The sequence below is a fragment of the Rhincodon typus genome, chromosome 29, assembly GCF_021869965.1.
Source record: "Rhincodon typus isolate 14 chromosome 29, sRhiTyp1.1, whole genome shotgun sequence".
Taxonomy (NCBI): domain Eukaryota; kingdom Metazoa; phylum Chordata; class Chondrichthyes; order Orectolobiformes; family Rhincodontidae; genus Rhincodon; species Rhincodon typus.
The window spans coordinates 17,042,842-17,061,798 of NC_063360.1; the positions used below are offsets into that span (position 1 = coordinate 17,042,842).

Genomic DNA, 18,957 nt, shown 5'->3' on the forward strand with positions numbered 1-18,957 from the left:
TACACCTTGTTATCTCAGATTCTCCAGCATCTGCACTTCCTACTATCTCTGGCAGAATATGTACTTCATCTCCTGAACAGATGCAAATTAAGACTGGCAGTTGAATGGACACTGCTGGATCGGGGAGAAAAAGTGTGGTGCTGGCTTAAAAAAAAATAATTTTGAGGATATGTTCAAAGGAGGAAATCAACTGGGCTGGAGCAAAGATTGCCACACATTGGAGCCAGTGGAGGAGCCTTGCTGTCTATTGTCCTGCATAGGACTGGAACTGATCACAATGTACTGTGACACAAAATATTTGGACTGAAATTTTACTGCAAGTTTCAGGATCCAGACGTCAGGATGAGAATTGGAACCTGAGCTTGTGTTTGCCAGCAGTGGGTCCAGCTCTATGTTTTAAATTCAGAACAACAGGCAGGCTCCTGGTTCTGCTGATCCAACCAGAGGATCTGCAACCCTGATGCCTCACTACACAACCAGGAGAGGTGGGTACAATTGAAATATGGCCGGCTCCTTGGGGTCCCTCAAAATGGAGCTGCCTTCAGAAAGGCAATTTATAATAAAATTCAGGGTGGTCAAGGGAGGAAGACACCGTTGATTATGGAACTACCTCCTCAAGGTGGCCCCGGGGACACTTGGGACCATCTCTGTGGGATTTGTAGCATCCGAGTCGGATAGCCACACATATCGACAGGTTCAAGAACAGCTTCTTCCCTGCTGCTATCAGACTGCTGAATGGACCTTTCTAATTTCAAATCTAATGTTGATCTTGCTTTTGAGTACCTCTTGTGCAGCTGCTACCTTGTATCCCTTGCGTTATCTAAACACCTATGATCTGTGTGTGCTTGTATGTTATGATCTGCCTGTACTGCATGCAAACAAAACTTTTCACGGTACTTAGGTACATGTGATAACAATAAATCAACTCATGCACCTTTTACTTTCCTCCCATCCTGAAAGGGAAGACTCTACCTGCAATATTGACCTGTCTTTTCCTTCCACAGATGCTGTCTGTCCTGCCTGGTGTCTTCAGTACTTTTTTTTCCATTTTAAAAGAAGTCTTTTTAACATTGGTATTGCAAGTGCAGAATGCAATATTCAAATGAATCTTGAAGACAAATGATCCCCGTCACTGAATTAATCAATGATCTTAAATATCCTGCCTCCTTGCTGGTGCTGCCCTCATATTCAGTGTGTTATTTTCTATTATATGCTTCTCATTTCTAGCGTTCGGCATTGCACGATATTGAACAATCAGATGTACTTACTAATAAACAAAAGAGGAAGAGCAGGAAAAGGATAAGCAGTATTCCCAGCACGATCAATATGATTGCCCAATATGGTATTTCTGTTCTGTCACTGGAGACTGGTGCTTTAGCTTCTGCACAAAATAAATTCAGAACAATTAGACATAATACTGAAGAATAATTTGCTACCCCCAACCACCTCCAGGGATGCATCATGTTTTAAATTAGTGTGCAGTTCTAGCTCTGTTAGCTAAATGATTTAGAATTATGTGACGTAATTCTGCAATGTTGCACTTAAACTGGGGCCACTGCAGTTAAAAAGGAATGGAGCTAGAGGTAGCTGACAGGATTTTCCATTATTGGTTGAGAGTCCTGACATTGGAGCCAAATGCAGGTTCTGATACTGCACTATGTCAGAAGCAGATATTTAGCAAAGATTTTGCCTGGATTGGCCAGACATGTTAAATACGGGAAGGATGTTCCTGATGATGGAGTAAGTCCAGAACTGGGAGTCATAATTTAAGGATACGGGGTAGGCTACTTAGTACTGAGGTGAAGAGACATTTCTTCATCCAGAGAATGATCACACTGACTGGTGAAGTAAACTCGAAGGGCCGAATGGCCTATTCCTACTTCTATTTTCTATATTTCTACAAGCCAGAGATCATGTTCACAATCTAATTAAGTATGATAGGCAGATGCTTTAATTGAAGGCATTCTCTCTGCATTTTTAAAGGATTTGAATTTTTAAAAATAGCTATAAAGACCACTCATTATGAAGGAAAAAGTCCCTGGGTAAATATTAGTGGTGGTAGGTTGAGGTCCTTAAGTGAGCATCATTTGCTCACATGTCATTTGATATAGTGGGTCTTCCCCAAAGGTGTAGTGTAGGACTCCAGGCCACGGGGCAGGCTTCCTGTTAACTCTGTTACTCAGAAAAGTCGTGTCTGCTGCAACTTAGACCAGAAATCTGCACGTGTGCTATGAACACCATTTCGATGGAAGAATGCCACTTATAGCAGTAACTATCTGGGTGTGAAGAAACTAAAACTGTAGTTGCAGTGTCTGAATTGGGATGCACAAGTTATAGTTGTTAATTTAACAGCGTATCATGTGCAGAAAGCAAAATGAATAAATGAAAAATATGGGATTATAATCAGAGATTGAAGGGACAAAAAGAAAAGTATTTAAATTTGTATACATTTTTTTATAATACAAATAACAACTGAAGAAATGACACTCTGTATAATTGAATCAACTTTTGGTGTCATAGTGATTGACAACAAATAGTCAAGACGAATCGATCATTAAAATCTAACTTTTTCTGTGTATTTAGTTGGTATCTATCACATAAGTACCTGAATTTCATATACTGCACATATTTGAATGCCAAGTTGCTCAACAAGGTACTATTGTAGTGAAAGAGTATCTTGTTGAAGAACTCAGCATTTCCAGCATCCATAATTCTTTGTTTTATTTTCCTGTTATTGTGAAGTTTTTGGAGGAGGAGAGTTTGGACTTCCTGATTTTTGCATTTAATGGCACATTGGTCACAAACAAAAGTTGGTCTTTTACAATGGTGAACACTGATAGACTCGCTATTGTTTCAACCACAAAATCTGGGCCATTCAATTATTCAATGAAAACCTGCTTCTTTGTGAATTCAAGGCTAGTTGCACCAAGTGTGAAACCCAAGTAGTCTCACACTCCTTACTGAAAATATTCTCACACTTCTCACTTTCAGGGTGTATGGTTATACTTTTGCTGTTTTGCAGATGCTCATTTTGGTGTTAATTTCCCTTAGATTTGCATGGGAAATATATGTCTTTGGAAATTAATTGTGATTCAACATTTTGCAGCAGTCATATTGGTTAAATTTTGAATGTTGCTTGAAAAACTAACTTTACAAAACTTTTTTTTTTTGCTAATTCCCTCAATCCCCAAATCTGAAAAGCTAAAACCAAATTGATATTACCAATAGATAACACAGTGTGGAGCTGGATGAACACGGCAGGCCAGGCAGCATCAGAGGAGCAGCAAAGTTGACGTTTTGGGTTGGGAAGGGTCCTGACCCGAAACATCAACTTTCATGTTCCTCTGACGCTGCCTGGCCTGCTGTGTTCATCCAGCTCCACACTGTGTTATCTCTGACTCCAGCATCTGCAGTTCTTACTATCTCTGAGTGAGCTGATATTACCAATGATTGCTGGAAATCTTTCCCAGAATCTAGGTGAACAAATGTGCCTACATGAAACAAATTATAATTGCCACCACTGTAATAAGATATGTAACTTATTAATAGGAGCCAAACTTGGGATGTGGCCTACTTGACAGGAACTAACCAATCCCTTTCAATATGATTAAATGACTCACATAAAACATCCCCACTCTTCCCAAAGAAGCATTACTCTATCCACTTCCTTCAGAATTATTAACTCATCCAGATTATTGTTAATTAGTGATTAACTTGTAATAATAGAATTGTTAAAAATAAATACAATTAAAATCGATACTTTACCTACTGCCAAACTGGTATTTCTCAGCTGGTAGACATTTCCAAGCAAGTTTGTTGAATTTGTTCCCATGGCAAACTCTGCTTTGACTTGTTCTGCTATCACTGGTTCATTCACAGCAGAAGGATCAAAGTAACATGTGCAGATACATTTCACTGATCCAATTCTGTTGATAAGAATGGCAGGAAAAATGATGATTTCAATCATTCATAACTTAACTGAGCAGAGTAATTGAAGCAGAGTAACTGGAACAACAATTATTCCGAAGTATTATTAAAGATTCAGTGATTCAACATATATTGCAAATGTCTGCATACATTTAAGGACATCTCCTGTGGCTAAATTTTCTGTTTGTTATGTTGTAATACTGTTCACAGGGCATAGTTAATCAGAACACCATCTTAAGCTCCATAAATCTGTCACTACATAAAGGAGTTGTTTAACTGCAAGTTGTCAGTATCTAATAATATCTACAGTTGAATTTAACTCCAGATACAAGTTTAAAAATTATACTGGTAAGCAATTCACATGCCAGATTTGGTTTCAGTTTGGTCTACTGCTAATGAGCTTAATCTAAAAGGTAAATTCTTCGTTTTATCTTAATGCTTAACATTTGAAGTAAATCCTCTTACCTCAGTCCTGTAACTTTACAGAAACGGTAGCTATCCTTTAAAGCACTGTTTTTATACAACTCTTCAAGCTGCAAAGTATACACATTAGTAAGTAAACATTGCAAACTTTTCAAGAAATAAATCAAATAGAAAATGTCGAAAGTTTACATGTTTGTCAACAAAAGTACAGAGAACGTTCACTTAGAGAATAACGTAATTTTGCATTTGGTTTTCTTCAAGTTTAAATTTGAAGAATGACCGGAAAATAGTTCTTACCATTTTGGTAACATTGGCAACAATGCTTTGGTATTCACGGGAATTTGGATCATTAAGTGCTTCAGTGAAATTTCTGTTTATTATGGTGAAGTTAAGCTCAAATGGCAAATCGCCTTCTCGGACTTCAGGTGACAATATAGTTGGTGCTGTAGTTGGTTCCAATTCGTGATAACCTGAAATTAAAAGGTGAAATGTCAATCTCTCGTGCAGGGTTTCAGCAAGGACATTACCTATTAAAGACTAATAAAAAATTCACAATTATATTTATTTCGGTGGTTAATGGACAATGAAACATTTGTTATTTCTGGTCTCGTGATCTGCATCTTGGTCATCCATACAAACTTTGAGGATGATTTGAAATCAGTAGAAAGCATGGCTGCCAATGTTTTTTCCTTTTGTTACATTGGGACCTTTGGAGTTTGCATGGTTCATAACTGCTGGAAACCTTTTAGATGCAGCTAATTTTATGTTTAAGCTGGGAAAAGATTGCAATATTTTACAAGGAAAATCATTTAATTTGACTCAGTACATACCATCCACATAGAGGCTGTCTTTGTTCAATGCATATATTCCTAATGCAGTGATTTTCTCAGTGTTGTCTCTGAATTCATTATAAACAATGACTTTATCAACTCCTGGAATGGTAGGATTATTTTTAAAAGAACAGCGTGCTTCAACTTTACTATTGCCTTGATTCGCAGAACTGTTCAAGGAAAAAAGTGTTAAAATCATTAGAAATATGGCATTGATTTTTTGCACTGAAATACTAATATGGATTGATAATACAAACATTCCAGCAATAAGAATCATTTCTAAAATAACTAATTGTCTTGATGCTTACAACATAATGCCGCAGAAAATATAGATGTTTAGGTAAATTGAGCCAATTGAAATAGGAAGTATCTACTTGGCAACTTAATTTTCAGTATAATATGAAATGCAAATTGAGATGTTGAAATGACCTGCTTCTGAGCTAGAATTGGGGAAAAATAAGTATCTGATGAAAGTGAAGATATTTATAGAATCCATACAAAATTAAGTCAGTCCACCAACTATGTCAGTTGACTTCTTTGTGTCAGTTTCAATGAAGCGTAATGCTATAGTTAGTTTGGACAGGGAGTCCTATAGAAGTTCCAGTTCCTTAGCTTTCATTTAAGACTTGGTGTACCATCAGCTAAGCTCACAAGGTTCACCCACTCTTACCTTATTACATTTGTAAAGCAACCCCAGAAAGATGACCCGCTGGACCAGATTCAGCTGTTTCCTTGGAAGCCACCCCATGCTGTCCACCAGTGATCCTGCCTTCTACAGTCATAAACAACACCTTTTGGGTGTTGAGGCTCAGCCCATTGCCCCAACCCTGGAAAGTTTTGCCAGGATCAACTGCATGGTGTTGGGCGTGAGTGTCATTACCATACTTTGTAGATGTTCAAAGCTTATATTTTTCATTAGATTAAAACATAAGGTTTGGAGTACAGGCATGCAAATGTTATGCTGCAGTTATACAAAAGCCTAGTTAGACCCCACTTAGGAATACTGCAAGCAGATCTAGGCACCACAGGATGTTTGGGCCTTGAACAGAGCACAACACAGGTTTACAGAGATGATACCCGGTCTTCAAAGGTTAAGTTATGAGGATAGATTGGACAAATTAGGTTTCACAGTCCTCAAAATATGTTCATTCAGAAACATCCAATGCAGACATTGGACATTCAACAGATATTTGTCTTACCTGAAAGATACGAGCTCACAATTTGTGAATGTTTCATTTACCTTGCTGCTTTTGTACAGATTGTTGAGCTGCAAACAAAAATATTCAAAGTGACTGGTTTGGAATGGAGAAACCTGTCATTAAAACATTCTGATTTATATCAATCAACTAAATGTGAGTCTACTGTCAACTTACCAAACTAATAACATTGCTTGACGTAGTTGTATATTCAGCAGAATTGATGTTTTGTAATTCTGATTTAAATTCCAGGTTATTTATTGTGAAAGTCACATTAAAGTCAATGGGTTTTATCTCTTTATTTGGTTGCAGCGTCACTACCTCAACAGGGGCTTCAGCTGTAAGGAAAGAGTAAATAATTACCCAGGCAATACAATAATCTGTAACACAATATTTCCTGACTTTACCAATTATACATGAAACAAAAAGTTCTGACTCTGAAATCAGCTCTTCTCAGTTAAACTCTAGTCTGGAGCATTGCTTTGCCAAATGTTATCCTGTTATTAATCTGATTATATTCAAACCATCTGTTCTAATGGGTAATATGAGAAAAGGCTACTTTCTGAAATACATATTTATTCAAGTTAAAAATGGATTTTGTTTTATTTTAAATTTGGACACCTTATTGGTTGTTTAATTTAGGGAATAGCATATCTTTATTCATTTTTATGTATGCAACCACATATACCAATACATTCATAGGCAATCACAGAGACACATCCACTGACAGAGTTATTTCCTTTAGGAGAGCAATTTTCCCTTTGATGGGACATATTATGGAAGCAGGCATAATTGGTGCTGGCCGTTGATACACCACGTAACGGCCTTAATGGATCGTAGGCCAAGAAGGTCCTATTTTCACATCAAAAACTTAATTAGTGAGGTGTTGAGAAGGGCAAGAATCTCTCCAGGGCCATCTCGCCCAATTATTTATTCTTTAACTACCTTCAGGGAGGGGTAGTCTCCACTCTGTGATTTTAAAGGAGTATTATAAGTTGCATGATTGTTCATTTCTGGTTATATCAAACCATCTGAGAAGTAGAATCATTTTTAATGAACAGCGAGTAAAAAACATTTGGAAAGATAGTCATTCAATCCAATCAGTAAATAAATATGGCTTCTTCACAGATTTTATTGAGGGCCAAGACCCTCAGTCTGCACGTATCCACAAATTGCTGTGGTGCATAGAGTCTCTCCAGCCTGTTTAAACTGGGTGACAAATCAGTAAAACGTCTTTTAAGGAACTTAAAATAGCACAAATTTCTGCACTTAAACTGATAAATGTGCTCAACCTGGCTATATGTAGAACACAGTCAGTCAAACAGGCATTCAGCCCAATATCTTATACCACCTTCAGGCAGAGATGACATTCATGCAACAAGGGTGCATGTACAGGATTCAGAAAAAGCAGGAACAAATGAAAGTTATGTCCAGTCTCTTCTAACTCATTGTTACCGGGTGCAAAAAACGCTCTTCGTTTTAATGTCCAGGATTGATTGATGTGATTGTATAACTAAGGGATATCTTTGCTAAATGTAATAGATCACAGATCAGATGAACTTGCATTGGTACTGTGACTAGCTCCTACTAAACTGATCTAATGTTGGGGGCCAAAGATGTATGAAGACAGTGGACAGAAGACTTGCTGTCAATTTATTTCTAAGTGTCTTGAATACAACGGATAAAACACTGTATATATCTCAGAATGTTAAAAGAAATTAAAGTAGAATAGCCAAAGTTCAGGTGTCTGTTTTCAGGAGTTGCTAAAGCAGTAAAGTTGTACCTACAGAGGAGGATGAGCAATAAAATGTCCAATAATCTATAACCATGGCTCAATTAACTTATAAATGTTTAAATCAGTTTAGTTTTATAACTTAGATATGTAATAGACCTATGTATTTCAGTTTTGTTTGGCAAATTTTATTTTGAATTTTTTTTTGGTATCAATGGTTATTGTAACATTACACATGGTTCTTTTAATTAAAACATCGGTAAGATATGAATGATATGCAAATACATCAATTTGGGACATTTGAAGTGATATTAATTCTCTAGGGGTATCATTACATATTCGAAACAGACACATAAATTATTCACTGGTGCCACCATATCTTGGTAAATATATGTAGAGTTGGTAATCTAACAGGGACAGGTTGTTACAATAGGGATGATCTTACAAAGTGCTTGGCATGTCAAACAATGATTCAAGAGACAGTATGAAGTTATGTCACTTCCATTCTCTTTTGATGACAATTGCTTTTAATAAAATCAATCAGGAATATACTACCTAGTTCACCCACTGCTCAGCAAGAACTATTTATGCACTAATAAGCCTGTTAGTGTTCAGGATGTCTCTGATCATGCATACGGGGGGGAAGTGGTTTTCAAGGGTAAATAAGTGGTGTTTCTAGAAATTCATTGCACAGGAAGACCGAAAATACAAGTAAAATGAAAATAAAACAGAACAAAAGATCTTTGTCTAGTCAACCAATGCCACAAACTGGTACCCTGAAGTAGATCGACAGAAAAACCACTGCTTTAATAAAATATTATTTCTTTTGCACATGTTACAATAAACTTACTGAATTAATTGAAAAAGTATTTGTGCCTAGAATGGGTCTTGCAACTAACTGGGACAAGTAAACTTTTAGATTTGCTGTCATATGTATAAGATTGTAACTGCTATTGACTTTGGTAGTGTTCTCATTAGCTTTAGCTGTTAAAGTGGAACAGACCAGCATCATTTGTTTTAATAATTAGCATTTGAGTTTGTCATATTTAATGCCACCTCATATAAGATATATCTAATTCATCTTGTAATTGAATTATTTCTAATTTTATTAGGGCATAACATTATGCATGCTCTGAAGGAATAAAAACAAAATCCTAAGAATATCTTGTAAAATCTAGAGAGGTAACAGCAATAAACTCCCAGCTTTTGATTTTAAATCTTGACTTCCAGGACTGTAATAGTGCCTGATTATTAAACTATTGAATATTTCATCAAAAGTTGGCTAGTTCTGAACAAATAATGAAGTCAGTGCTATGACTGTAATAAAAGTAATACTCACTGATTAAAGGAGTTGATTCATGATAACCTGAAAAACCAAAAATATATGTTTTCTATCAAGTGAAGCAGGTTGAAAATGCATTATGAGAAAGCAAACTAAAAATTAATGTGATTGCTTGAAATCTCTCTGATTCATTTGGAATAAAATATTCAAACAGAATTAAATAGAATGGAACAGAACACCTCTTTTAAATGCTAAATACCATTCACGTAGAGGCTGTTGCTATCCAGTGAATATGCTCCCAAAGTGGAAATGTCCTTTGTATTGTCCCTGATCTCATGGTACGCTGTAACTCTATTAACGTCCTGAGGATTGGAATCATTTGTGAATGTACAGATTGTGTACACACTGGTGCTGGCATCATTTGCTGGACTGTAAAATACAAAGTTATTTAAATAAATTAGGAAACATTGCAACAAAATCAGGTTGGCAGACAGAAGCTCCTGCACTCTTATGGTATCAATTTACAATATTGTGACTAAATGTCAATTTGTTACAACTGACATGAACGTCAGCCAAGAATCATTGTTGAATGATTCTTTGCACCCTTTGCATTTGCGTTTGCAGGAAGTGCAGACACTGAGAATCTTCCACATGATAATTTGTTCACCAGAGAAGTAAACATAAAAGGATTGAAAGGTTTGATTTATTAAACCGCAAAATGCTGGCTCCCTGCATTCGCGGATTGCTGTTAAAAGTGCAAAGTAACTCACGTCTAGCGGAGAAGACTATTGAGGGCCTTGGATTTCAGCCTCTATTAAGTGGGGCTAGAAGGGCTTGTTTGCAGGTTTCACCTGCCTGGTCTGGATGGCAGATCTGTGGCTGGGCTAACTAGCAGGCAGAGCGCAGGAAGGACATGAGAGTAGCAAGCCTTGGAGGGCACAAATTGTCCTCCCGAAAATGGAATGTCATGATCTTTGGAATCATTGCCCATTCTCTGGACAGACATTTCAGCTAACTGTTGGAGGACAAATTGCTAGACTATAGTGATACTATTAAAACCCATTTGTACATTGTTGTACTCAAACATATTATTCCCAGCTATCTGAACATAATTATGCCAATTCAATCTAACATTGATGATTTTAACACTGAGAAAAAAGCAGAATTCTGAAAGATACCAAGAGATTTTAGCTACTTTTGATAAACTTGAAGCAGATTCTGATAGGCTTCATTACCAACATTACTTACCTGAATGATTGAACTTTGCAGCTTGAGAATGTTTTGTTGATGTTGCTGTTTGTAAACAGGTCGTTCAACTTGAAGGAAAGGAATAGCCACAGTATTAAGAGACCACATTTTGTAATTACTGATAATATATAATTGCATTAATATGTAAATTACAAACTTACTTGGTAAGCAATAATATTTGAGGCAGATTTGTGCAGTGCAGAATTGGATGATATTAGATTAGTTATTGGAACCAAGTTAGTAATAGTGAAGGTCACACTAAAATCAAAGGACTTGGGTTGAAGATTTGGTGTCGTGGCCACAAATGGTGCTGTTAAGAAAGATTAAGTAATCATTATGCTGAGAATAAAATAATTTCTTCAATTGTAATATTTCTATTCCAGAATGAAGTTTAAATAAACCAAGAATATAGAAACCACATCAGAATATTTTATATTGTTGTCAAGAGTTTTTTTGAGGCAGAATAGGATAGAAAGGTTTGTCTTCCTTTAGCAAAGAAAACCTTTTGCTTTCATGTATGTGATTGGCAATAAAACTCTCCTAACCACTGACAATGTAACTGATTGCTTCTTCACATAGAAACTTCTCCTGATTCTTGTTACCAACTTGGAGGGCAGAATGCTCTGTTCCTCCATCGGCAGGTGTGCAAGGGGAATGGGTGGCCAGCAAATTTTTTCAGATGTCTTTGCCCAGGGATCAACCATCCCAGTTTCACTGTGGGACAGGTGAGGGATATAGGATGACATGCCCACCCTTTCTCCAATTGGGGGCCCTGAAATGATCCATTAATGATTGGTTAACAATCGTTTCCCATCCAAACTAAATTTTCGGCCTGGCAAGAAGAGATCAGTGATAGGGGGAAGGTCAGAAAGTGAGGTGGTTCCCATTAGGTCTGGCTCCCTCAGATGCTCCCTTCCACCCTGGACTGTCCAAGAACTTGAACCCCCTCTACTCCCCTCAAACTTGCCAACTCTGCCAATTGCTCCAGGCTGCACCATCCATTCCCAGCCCGAGATCTCCACATTTACCTGGGACTTAGACTCTGGGGACTGTGTGCATTCCCAATCCTGTGTGCTGTAGCTTCTGTATGGTAGCACACCAGGCTGAGAATTAGCCCCGAATTGAGGGCAAAATCCTACCTCCATCCCATTAAAATTGATGGATAATTGGCTGTAGTTCAATTCGTATTGGCTGCGATACATTCACCACTGAAACTTCGGACAGAAAAAGGAGAAATCCTACCATCTGAAAATTCCTGAGTGCAATCAACTTTGGGTGACAGGTCTGATTTCAGTTACTGTTAGCTACCCCTTATATGTTACTACCAGCTCTGTTACTACCCTGTTAATAAATGCCTGAAGTGAAGGGACGAGGGTAACATAGCACATACAAAATCACTGTTCAGTCAAAAACATTTCAATTTAAGAATTTACATGGATGATCAAACTGGAAAATAATGGTGAACCAGAGCTAAATGGGATATACGACACCCCCAATGAGGTGCATGTGTTTGACAATTTGTTAATGTAGAATTATTTTGTTATTTCCCACAGCAATGAAAGGAAATCTTAAGAAAAAATAGAAACAGAAATCACACTCACGGGCTGAAGGAGCTGCTTCGTGGTAACCTAAAAAAAGCAAAAATAAGTCGTCTATTAAACAAGTATTGTGGAAATTCATCATCAATTGGTGAAATAAGATATGTTAGATTAGTTGAAATTTCCCCAATTTGATCACATAGACACATTCACCATGATAGAAAGAAAAGTCTTTAAAACAATAAATACCATTCACGTAGAGACTGTTGCTATCCAGTGAATATGCTCCCAAGGTAGAAATGTCCTTTGTGTTGTTCCTGATCTCACGGTATGCACTAACCCTATTAACCTCCCGAGGATTGGAATCATTTGTGAATGTACAGATTGTGTACACACTGGTGCTGGCAGCATTTGCTGGACTGTAAAATACAAAGTTAATAAATTTATTTAATTAGGAAACATCACCATAAAATCAGGTTGGAGAAAGAAATGTCTGTGCTAATAAGGGCATCAATTGCTTGAAATAAGCCTCAAAGTGTTACAGCTAAAGTAAATGGGAATAATGCGCTGAATAACTCTTTCCAACTTGACAATCCATTTGCAATGGCTGTGCAGGAGGCATAGTTGCTGTGTATCCTCAAGTTGATATTTCACAGACCAGATAAGTGTCTTTGAAAGGAATTGAAAGGTTTGATTTACGAAATGCCATAACTCTGGTTGCTTGCTTTAAGCGCTTACTGTTGAAAGTGTAAAATTACTGACTTTCGGTGGAGGAGACCTGAGGTGACTTTGGAGGGTATAGATTTCGGGAGATAGGGTTGGCTAGCTGGCAGCCAGAGAGCAGGGAAAGCTCTGGCGAAGTGGTGAATCTTGTAGGGTACAGGTTCTCCTGAGCATGTAGCACATTCATGCTCCATCAATGCCCATTTTCCAGTGAGGTATTCTGTTGTAGGATTGGTTGCTGGACTGTTGTGACACAGTGAATGCCCCTTTGCATACTGTAATCCTCAAATAAATAGGACAAATGTTGCTCACAGCCCTCTAAACTTTTCAGTAAATATATCTGTCAAATCAAAAGATTATCAGACCTCTAATCTTACTAATCTGAGCACTGAAAAGAAAAGCAGGATTCTGAATAATACCAAGAAACTTTAGCCATATTTGTAATATTAATTTTTAATCTTGAAACAGATATTGTTTTGATTAATTGTTAAATTCCTTACCTGAATGATTGAACTTTGCAGCTTGAGAATGTTTTGTTGATGTTACTGTTAGTAAACAGGTCGTTCAACTTGAAGGAAAGGAACAACAGAGTATGAGGGGAGTCTTTGTATTTAATGAAATTGCGTATCAGTATTAATAAGTACATTGTGAACTGACCTGGTAAGCAATAATATTTGATGCAGATTTGTGCAGTGCAGAATTGGAAGATATTAGATTTGAGGTCGGAACCAAGTTAGTAATAATGAAGGTCACGTTAAATTCAAAAGAATTTGTTTGTAGGTTTGGAGTTGTGGCCACAAATGGTGCTGTTAAGAAAAGGAATAGATAATCATTAAATTGAAATTGAAAAAAAGCCCATAATTGCATAATTTCTGTTCCAGATGAAGGGAAAATAAATCAAGAATATAGAAACCGCTTTAGAGTATTGTAGAATGCTGATCAAGGTTTTTGAAGCATAGTGCCATGGATATGATGGTCTTCTTTTGATAGGGAGTACCTATCTCTGTCTCATGAGTTTGGGACAGAAGCTGCACCAACCAGTAACCATGTAGCTAATTGCTTCGTTGTGTAGAAATTCCATGAATTTTGTTACTGCCTTGGAGTGCAGAATTTTACATTCTATCACCAGTAGGTGTGGAGTGTGTGTTCCCAAGCTGACTACCCAGCACCCATCCACCCTCCTCAATCTTCCCGCAGTGTTATGATAGGACAGACGAGGCATATACACCAGCCTGCTCACCCTTTCCAGTGAGCTCCTTAAGTGACCAATTAATGAAAGACCATTTTCTGCCCAGCCTAAATTTCTAGGAAACCAGGCGGTATTCAGATTCAAAGGACAATCCTGGAAAGTGATGCTACTCATACCTTGGGTGGCAATGGAAGGTTCGCCACCAACTGCAATCTCCTTTCAACACCAGCTGCTTTCTCAGATGGTGTCTATAAATGGTAGCCCCAAGCTTGTCCTGTCCAGAAGCAACCATTTCCCTTCACTTCACCCCACCCCAGTTGCCCACACATTCTGACTCTCACCGTCCATCCATACACTGAGATCCCAAACGTACCTGGTACTGCCCCTGGGACTTTAGACTGAGGGCTACTTGCTGTCTTGTCCACCTCAACATGGGGTACTGCTTGATCTAGGGAGTTGCCAATAAACCAGACTGGCTGGCATCACTCTAGAGTTTGGCAATGAGTGGCAGAAGACCCATCCCCAGCTCACTGAAGCACTGAATGGCAGCAGGCAGCCGGCAATGACAGCAATACATTCAACAGGGAATCTTGGGCAAGGAAGAAATGAAATCCCGCCATCCTAAAACTCCTGGCCAGAGTTTTGTGCTTATATCCAAATTTGGGCAACTGGTCTAATTTAAGTAGTGCTTGCTATTCGTTACATGTTACCCACAGCTATATTAGCAGGCTGTTGAGAGAGGAGAACAGCACTCACAAAATCTCCATTGTCATAAATATTCTCATTTCAAGCAACTACTGAAATGATCAAACCAGAAAATAATAGTTGAAATGGGCAACATTGTAATCCCGATAAGGAGCATGTGTTTGTCAGTTGATAAACAGAGATTAGTATAGGATGATTTTGTTGTTTCCCACAACAATTAAAGGAAGTGTTAAGAAACAGTAGAAACAGGAACCACACTCACTGGCTGAAGGAGTCTCTTCATGGTAACCTGAAACATCAAAGACATGTCTTCAATAAAATGGGTAAGATGGAAATTCATCATCAATTAGTGCAATAAGATACATTAGTTTGAGTTAAATTTTCCCCAAATTATTCAGAAGAAAATCATTCAAAGTGATAAAATGAAAGGTCTTGAAATGCTAAATACCATTCACATAGAGGCTGTTGCTATCCAATGAATATGCTCCCAAAGTGGAAATGTCCTTTGTATTGTCCCTGATCTCATGGTACGCTGTAACTCTATTAACGTCCTGAGGATTGGAATCATTTGTGAATGTACAGATTGTGTACACACTGGTGCTGGCATCATTTGCTGGACTGTAAAATACAAAGTTATTAAACTAAATTAAGAAATATTGTGACAAAATAAGGTTGGCAGATTGAAGTTTCTGTGCTCTTGCGGGTATCAGTTTATAATTTTGGGAGCTAAATTTTAATTTAAATGTTTTAATTAAAGTGAATGCCAGCTCAGAATCTTTATGAATATCTCTTTGCACCTCAAGATCCTGAGTTTGCATTTTGCTCTGCAGCTGGCACAGTTGTTGGGTATCTTCCAGTTGATAATTTGACCACCAGAAAATTAGTATCTTTGAGATGAACTGAATGTTTGTCCTGTTATGTCCCATAATCTGGCTGCCTGCTCTCTTAGCCTGTTTGGTGAGAGTGCAAACGATAGACGTTGAGCAGATGAGACTGCAGATGGCTTTGGAGGACAGCTTCAGGCAGTGGGCTTTGAAGGCCCTGCCATAGATTGTGCCCTTTTGGTGTGAATGGCATCAGTTTGTGCAGGCTAGCTGGCGGGCTAGATAGAAAAGATACAGCTGGAGTGGTTATCCTCCTGAGGTTGCAGCATATTCATGCTGCTGAGGCCACTGCCCATTTCTTGCAGCAGTGTCCTTGTTAGAGGATAGATTTCTGGACTGTTGTGCCACTCTGCATACCCCTTTGCCAGTGCTTACCAAACATTTTCCAACAGTGACCCATTCTGAAGCTTGAAGATTATCACAATCCCCCAATAAGAACTGTGGAAAGTGGCGTTGGTGGGGGGTGGGGGTGTTTGCGAGCAATGATACCATTGACTTAGGACAAGGAGAAGCAGCATAGCTGCTGAACCTCGGTCAGAGAGCCACAGAGACTAAAAGTTTCAGCTCATGACTCCATTTGGGACTTGGCAATCCCTGCCCATTCCACAACATAATCTTGAATCATATAGGACAAATATAGCTCACAACAATCAAGACTTTTATCATTAGTAAATATATCAAAGATTATCAGACATCTAACATTAATGATTAGAGCACAAACAGCAATCAGAAATCTGATTAATGTCAAATGACTTATCCATTTTTGTAATATTATTATTCTTTTACTAAATTTAGTAATAAACTGGAAACAGATGCTGATTTTCTTTATTGTCAACATTACTTACCTGAATGACTGAACTTTGCAACTTGAGAACGTTTTGCTGATATTGCTATTTCTAAACAGGTTGTTCAGCTTGAAGAAAAGAAACAGTCAAGTATTAGAAAGAAAATTCTATAATCAATGATAACATTTTTATATTAACAGATAAATTACTAACTTACCTGGTAGGCAATAATATTTGAGGCAGATTTGTGCAGTGCAGAATTGGGTGATATTAGATTTGCTGTTGTAGGCAGGTTAGTAATAATGACGGTCACATTAAAATCAAAGGACTGTGGTTGCAGGTTTGGAGTTGTGGTCACAGATGGTGCTGTAAAGAAAGATGAAGTAATCATTATGCTGAGGATAATAAAAACCTTTGTAACTCTATCATTTATATTTCAGAGTGAAAGTGAAAAAAATAAGAATTTAGAAAGTACATCAGCATATTTCATGCAACTACTAGAATTCTTTGAGGCAGGTTGGTGAGTTTTTCACTCTCTCAGTAACAACCCTCTCATTTACATGATTGGTACGGAAGCTGTATTAACAAATGCATATGCAACTGATTGCTTCTCTCTGTAGAAACATCTCCCGACTTTTCTTACTGACTTGAATGGCAGAATATTTCATTTGTCTTCTTGGTGAGTATGCAGAGAGGGGGGAGTCCCTCAGCTGGCCTTACCTTGCCATAAATTTCCATGGGGTGGGTGAGTCCTATTGGTCAGCCTATCCATCCTGGCCCCAACTGAAATGTCTAATTAATCATTGCTTATGGCCCATTTGCAGCCAAATTTCCAAGAAGGCAGGAGACATTTAGGGGTATGGAAAAATGACCCTGTTCAGGTCTCAAGTGAAAAGGATGGGATATGTCTTCTACAACAGTCTCCTTTCAACATCAAGGGCTCCCCCCACAAGCTATGGATGATCCTTCCTCTTTATCTTTAGGCTTTAGGCATTACTGTTACATGTATCATGAGATAGCAAACTGGAGATATTTTTAGGGTTTGGCTATCTGCGCATACCCAGTCCCTGAACCTACATTGCTCCTATCACTAAGTACAGCTCTTCAACTCCTTGTGAATTATAATGCTCCTTTGTTTCCCTCTGTTCATGTCAGTTAGCAAATACAGCTCTCTAGTCTAGTGGCTGACACCTCTCTCCTCGAATACTCTTTGTGCATTCTGGTCTCTTCTCTCTTACTAATATTTGATTCGTGAGATTAGTTGCATCAGAATGATTTACATGTATGCCATTACACCACAACACACATCTTCACCTTTTCACTAACAAAATCCCCACCCCCAAAATCTAACCCCCCCCCCTCCATCTTGTGGGCCCTGTAAGCCCTCCTGTACTTTTGATTGATACAGTTCCGTGAATTTAAACCCTAGGGATTGTTTACAGTCCCAGTCCTGTGCATTGTAGCTTCTAGTGCTGCTAGAGAGTTGCTGTTCAATCTCATTGACTGCTAGCTCTTTGAGGTGGGACTTCCTCCTGACTGAAAGGCAGAAGTCCCGTCTCCTGCCAATTAATATTGGTTTGAGGAAATTAAGTGGCTATAGGCCAGTCAATATTGGTGCCAGTGTGTTCACCATTAATTGTTCTGATATCAGGCAGGGAAATCTCATCACCCGAAAATTTCTGGCTTATGTCTAAATTTGGCCAACAGTTCTAATTTCAGATGCTGTTAGTTGCCTCTTGCATGTCACTCACAGCTATCTTATTAGCCTGTTAATAAATGCTTCATGTGAAGGGGAAAGTACAAGACACCACAAACAAAAGTTAAGCCATAAACATTCTCAATTGAAGAATTTAGGTGTACAATCGAATGGGAAAATATTGGTCAACTAGCTCTAAATAAGAAACATTACATCCTCAATGAAGTGCGTGTATTAGACAATTTACAAAAAGAATTTAATGAAGATCTTTTATTGCAATAAAGAAATCATGAGAGACGATAGAACCAGGAACCATACTCACAGGCTGAAGGAGCCTCTTCATGGTAACCTGAAAATCAAAATATGTCTTCTGTAAAATGAGTCAGATGGAAATTCATCATCATTTAGTGCAATAGGATACATTAGTTTGGTTACATTTTCCCAAATTCATCACACAAACACTTTCAAATTCAAAAGAAAGATCTTGAAATGATAAATACCATTCACATAGAGGCTGTTGCTATCCAGTGAATATGCTCCCAAAGTGGAAATGTCCTTTGTGTTGTCCCTGATCTCATGGTACGCTGTAACTCTATTAACATCCTGAGGATTGGAACCATTTGTGAATGTACAGATTGTGTAGACACTGGTGCTGGCAGCATTTGCAGGACTGTAAAATGGAAAATGTTAATTAATTAAATAAATTGGGAAACACGCTCAAATCAATTTGCCTGAGAGAAGCTTCTGTGGCCTTTTGTGCATCAGTTCATAACATAAAAAATGTGTGGAATTTCTGTGT

The 18,957-nt window shown here is 38.0% G+C and overlaps 1 protein-coding gene across 1 annotated transcript in view; it reads right to left on the reverse strand.

Annotated features, from left to right (window-relative positions):
• LOC125486424 (mucin-16-like) overlaps positions 1-18,957 on the reverse strand; it is a 43,682-nt gene that overhangs the window by 1,841 nt on the left and 22,884 nt on the right. The window contains exons 32-52 of the mRNA XM_048613861.1: positions 18,659-18,828; positions 18,481-18,507; positions 16,680-16,828; positions 16,523-16,590; positions 15,242-15,411; positions 15,056-15,082; positions 13,557-13,705; positions 13,400-13,467; positions 12,426-12,595; positions 12,240-12,266; positions 10,800-10,948; positions 10,639-10,706; positions 9,650-9,819; positions 9,448-9,474; positions 6,554-6,714; positions 6,380-6,447; positions 5,181-5,350; positions 4,648-4,820; positions 4,393-4,460; positions 3,766-3,926; positions 1,269-1,381 (exon numbers count right to left, since the gene is read on the reverse strand). Of these exons, the coding sequence (XP_048469818.1) occupies positions 1,269-1,381; positions 3,766-3,926; positions 4,393-4,460; positions 4,648-4,820; positions 5,181-5,350; positions 6,380-6,447; positions 6,554-6,714; positions 9,448-9,474; positions 9,650-9,819; positions 10,639-10,706; positions 10,800-10,948; positions 12,240-12,266; positions 12,426-12,595; positions 13,400-13,467; positions 13,557-13,705; positions 15,056-15,082; positions 15,242-15,411; positions 16,523-16,590; positions 16,680-16,828; positions 18,481-18,507; positions 18,659-18,828 (2,353 nt within the window). The remainder of the gene's footprint in view (positions 1-1,268; positions 1,382-3,765; positions 3,927-4,392; positions 4,461-4,647; positions 4,821-5,180; positions 5,351-6,379; positions 6,448-6,553; positions 6,715-9,447; positions 9,475-9,649; positions 9,820-10,638; positions 10,707-10,799; positions 10,949-12,239; positions 12,267-12,425; positions 12,596-13,399; positions 13,468-13,556; positions 13,706-15,055; positions 15,083-15,241; positions 15,412-16,522; positions 16,591-16,679; positions 16,829-18,480; positions 18,508-18,658; positions 18,829-18,957) is intronic.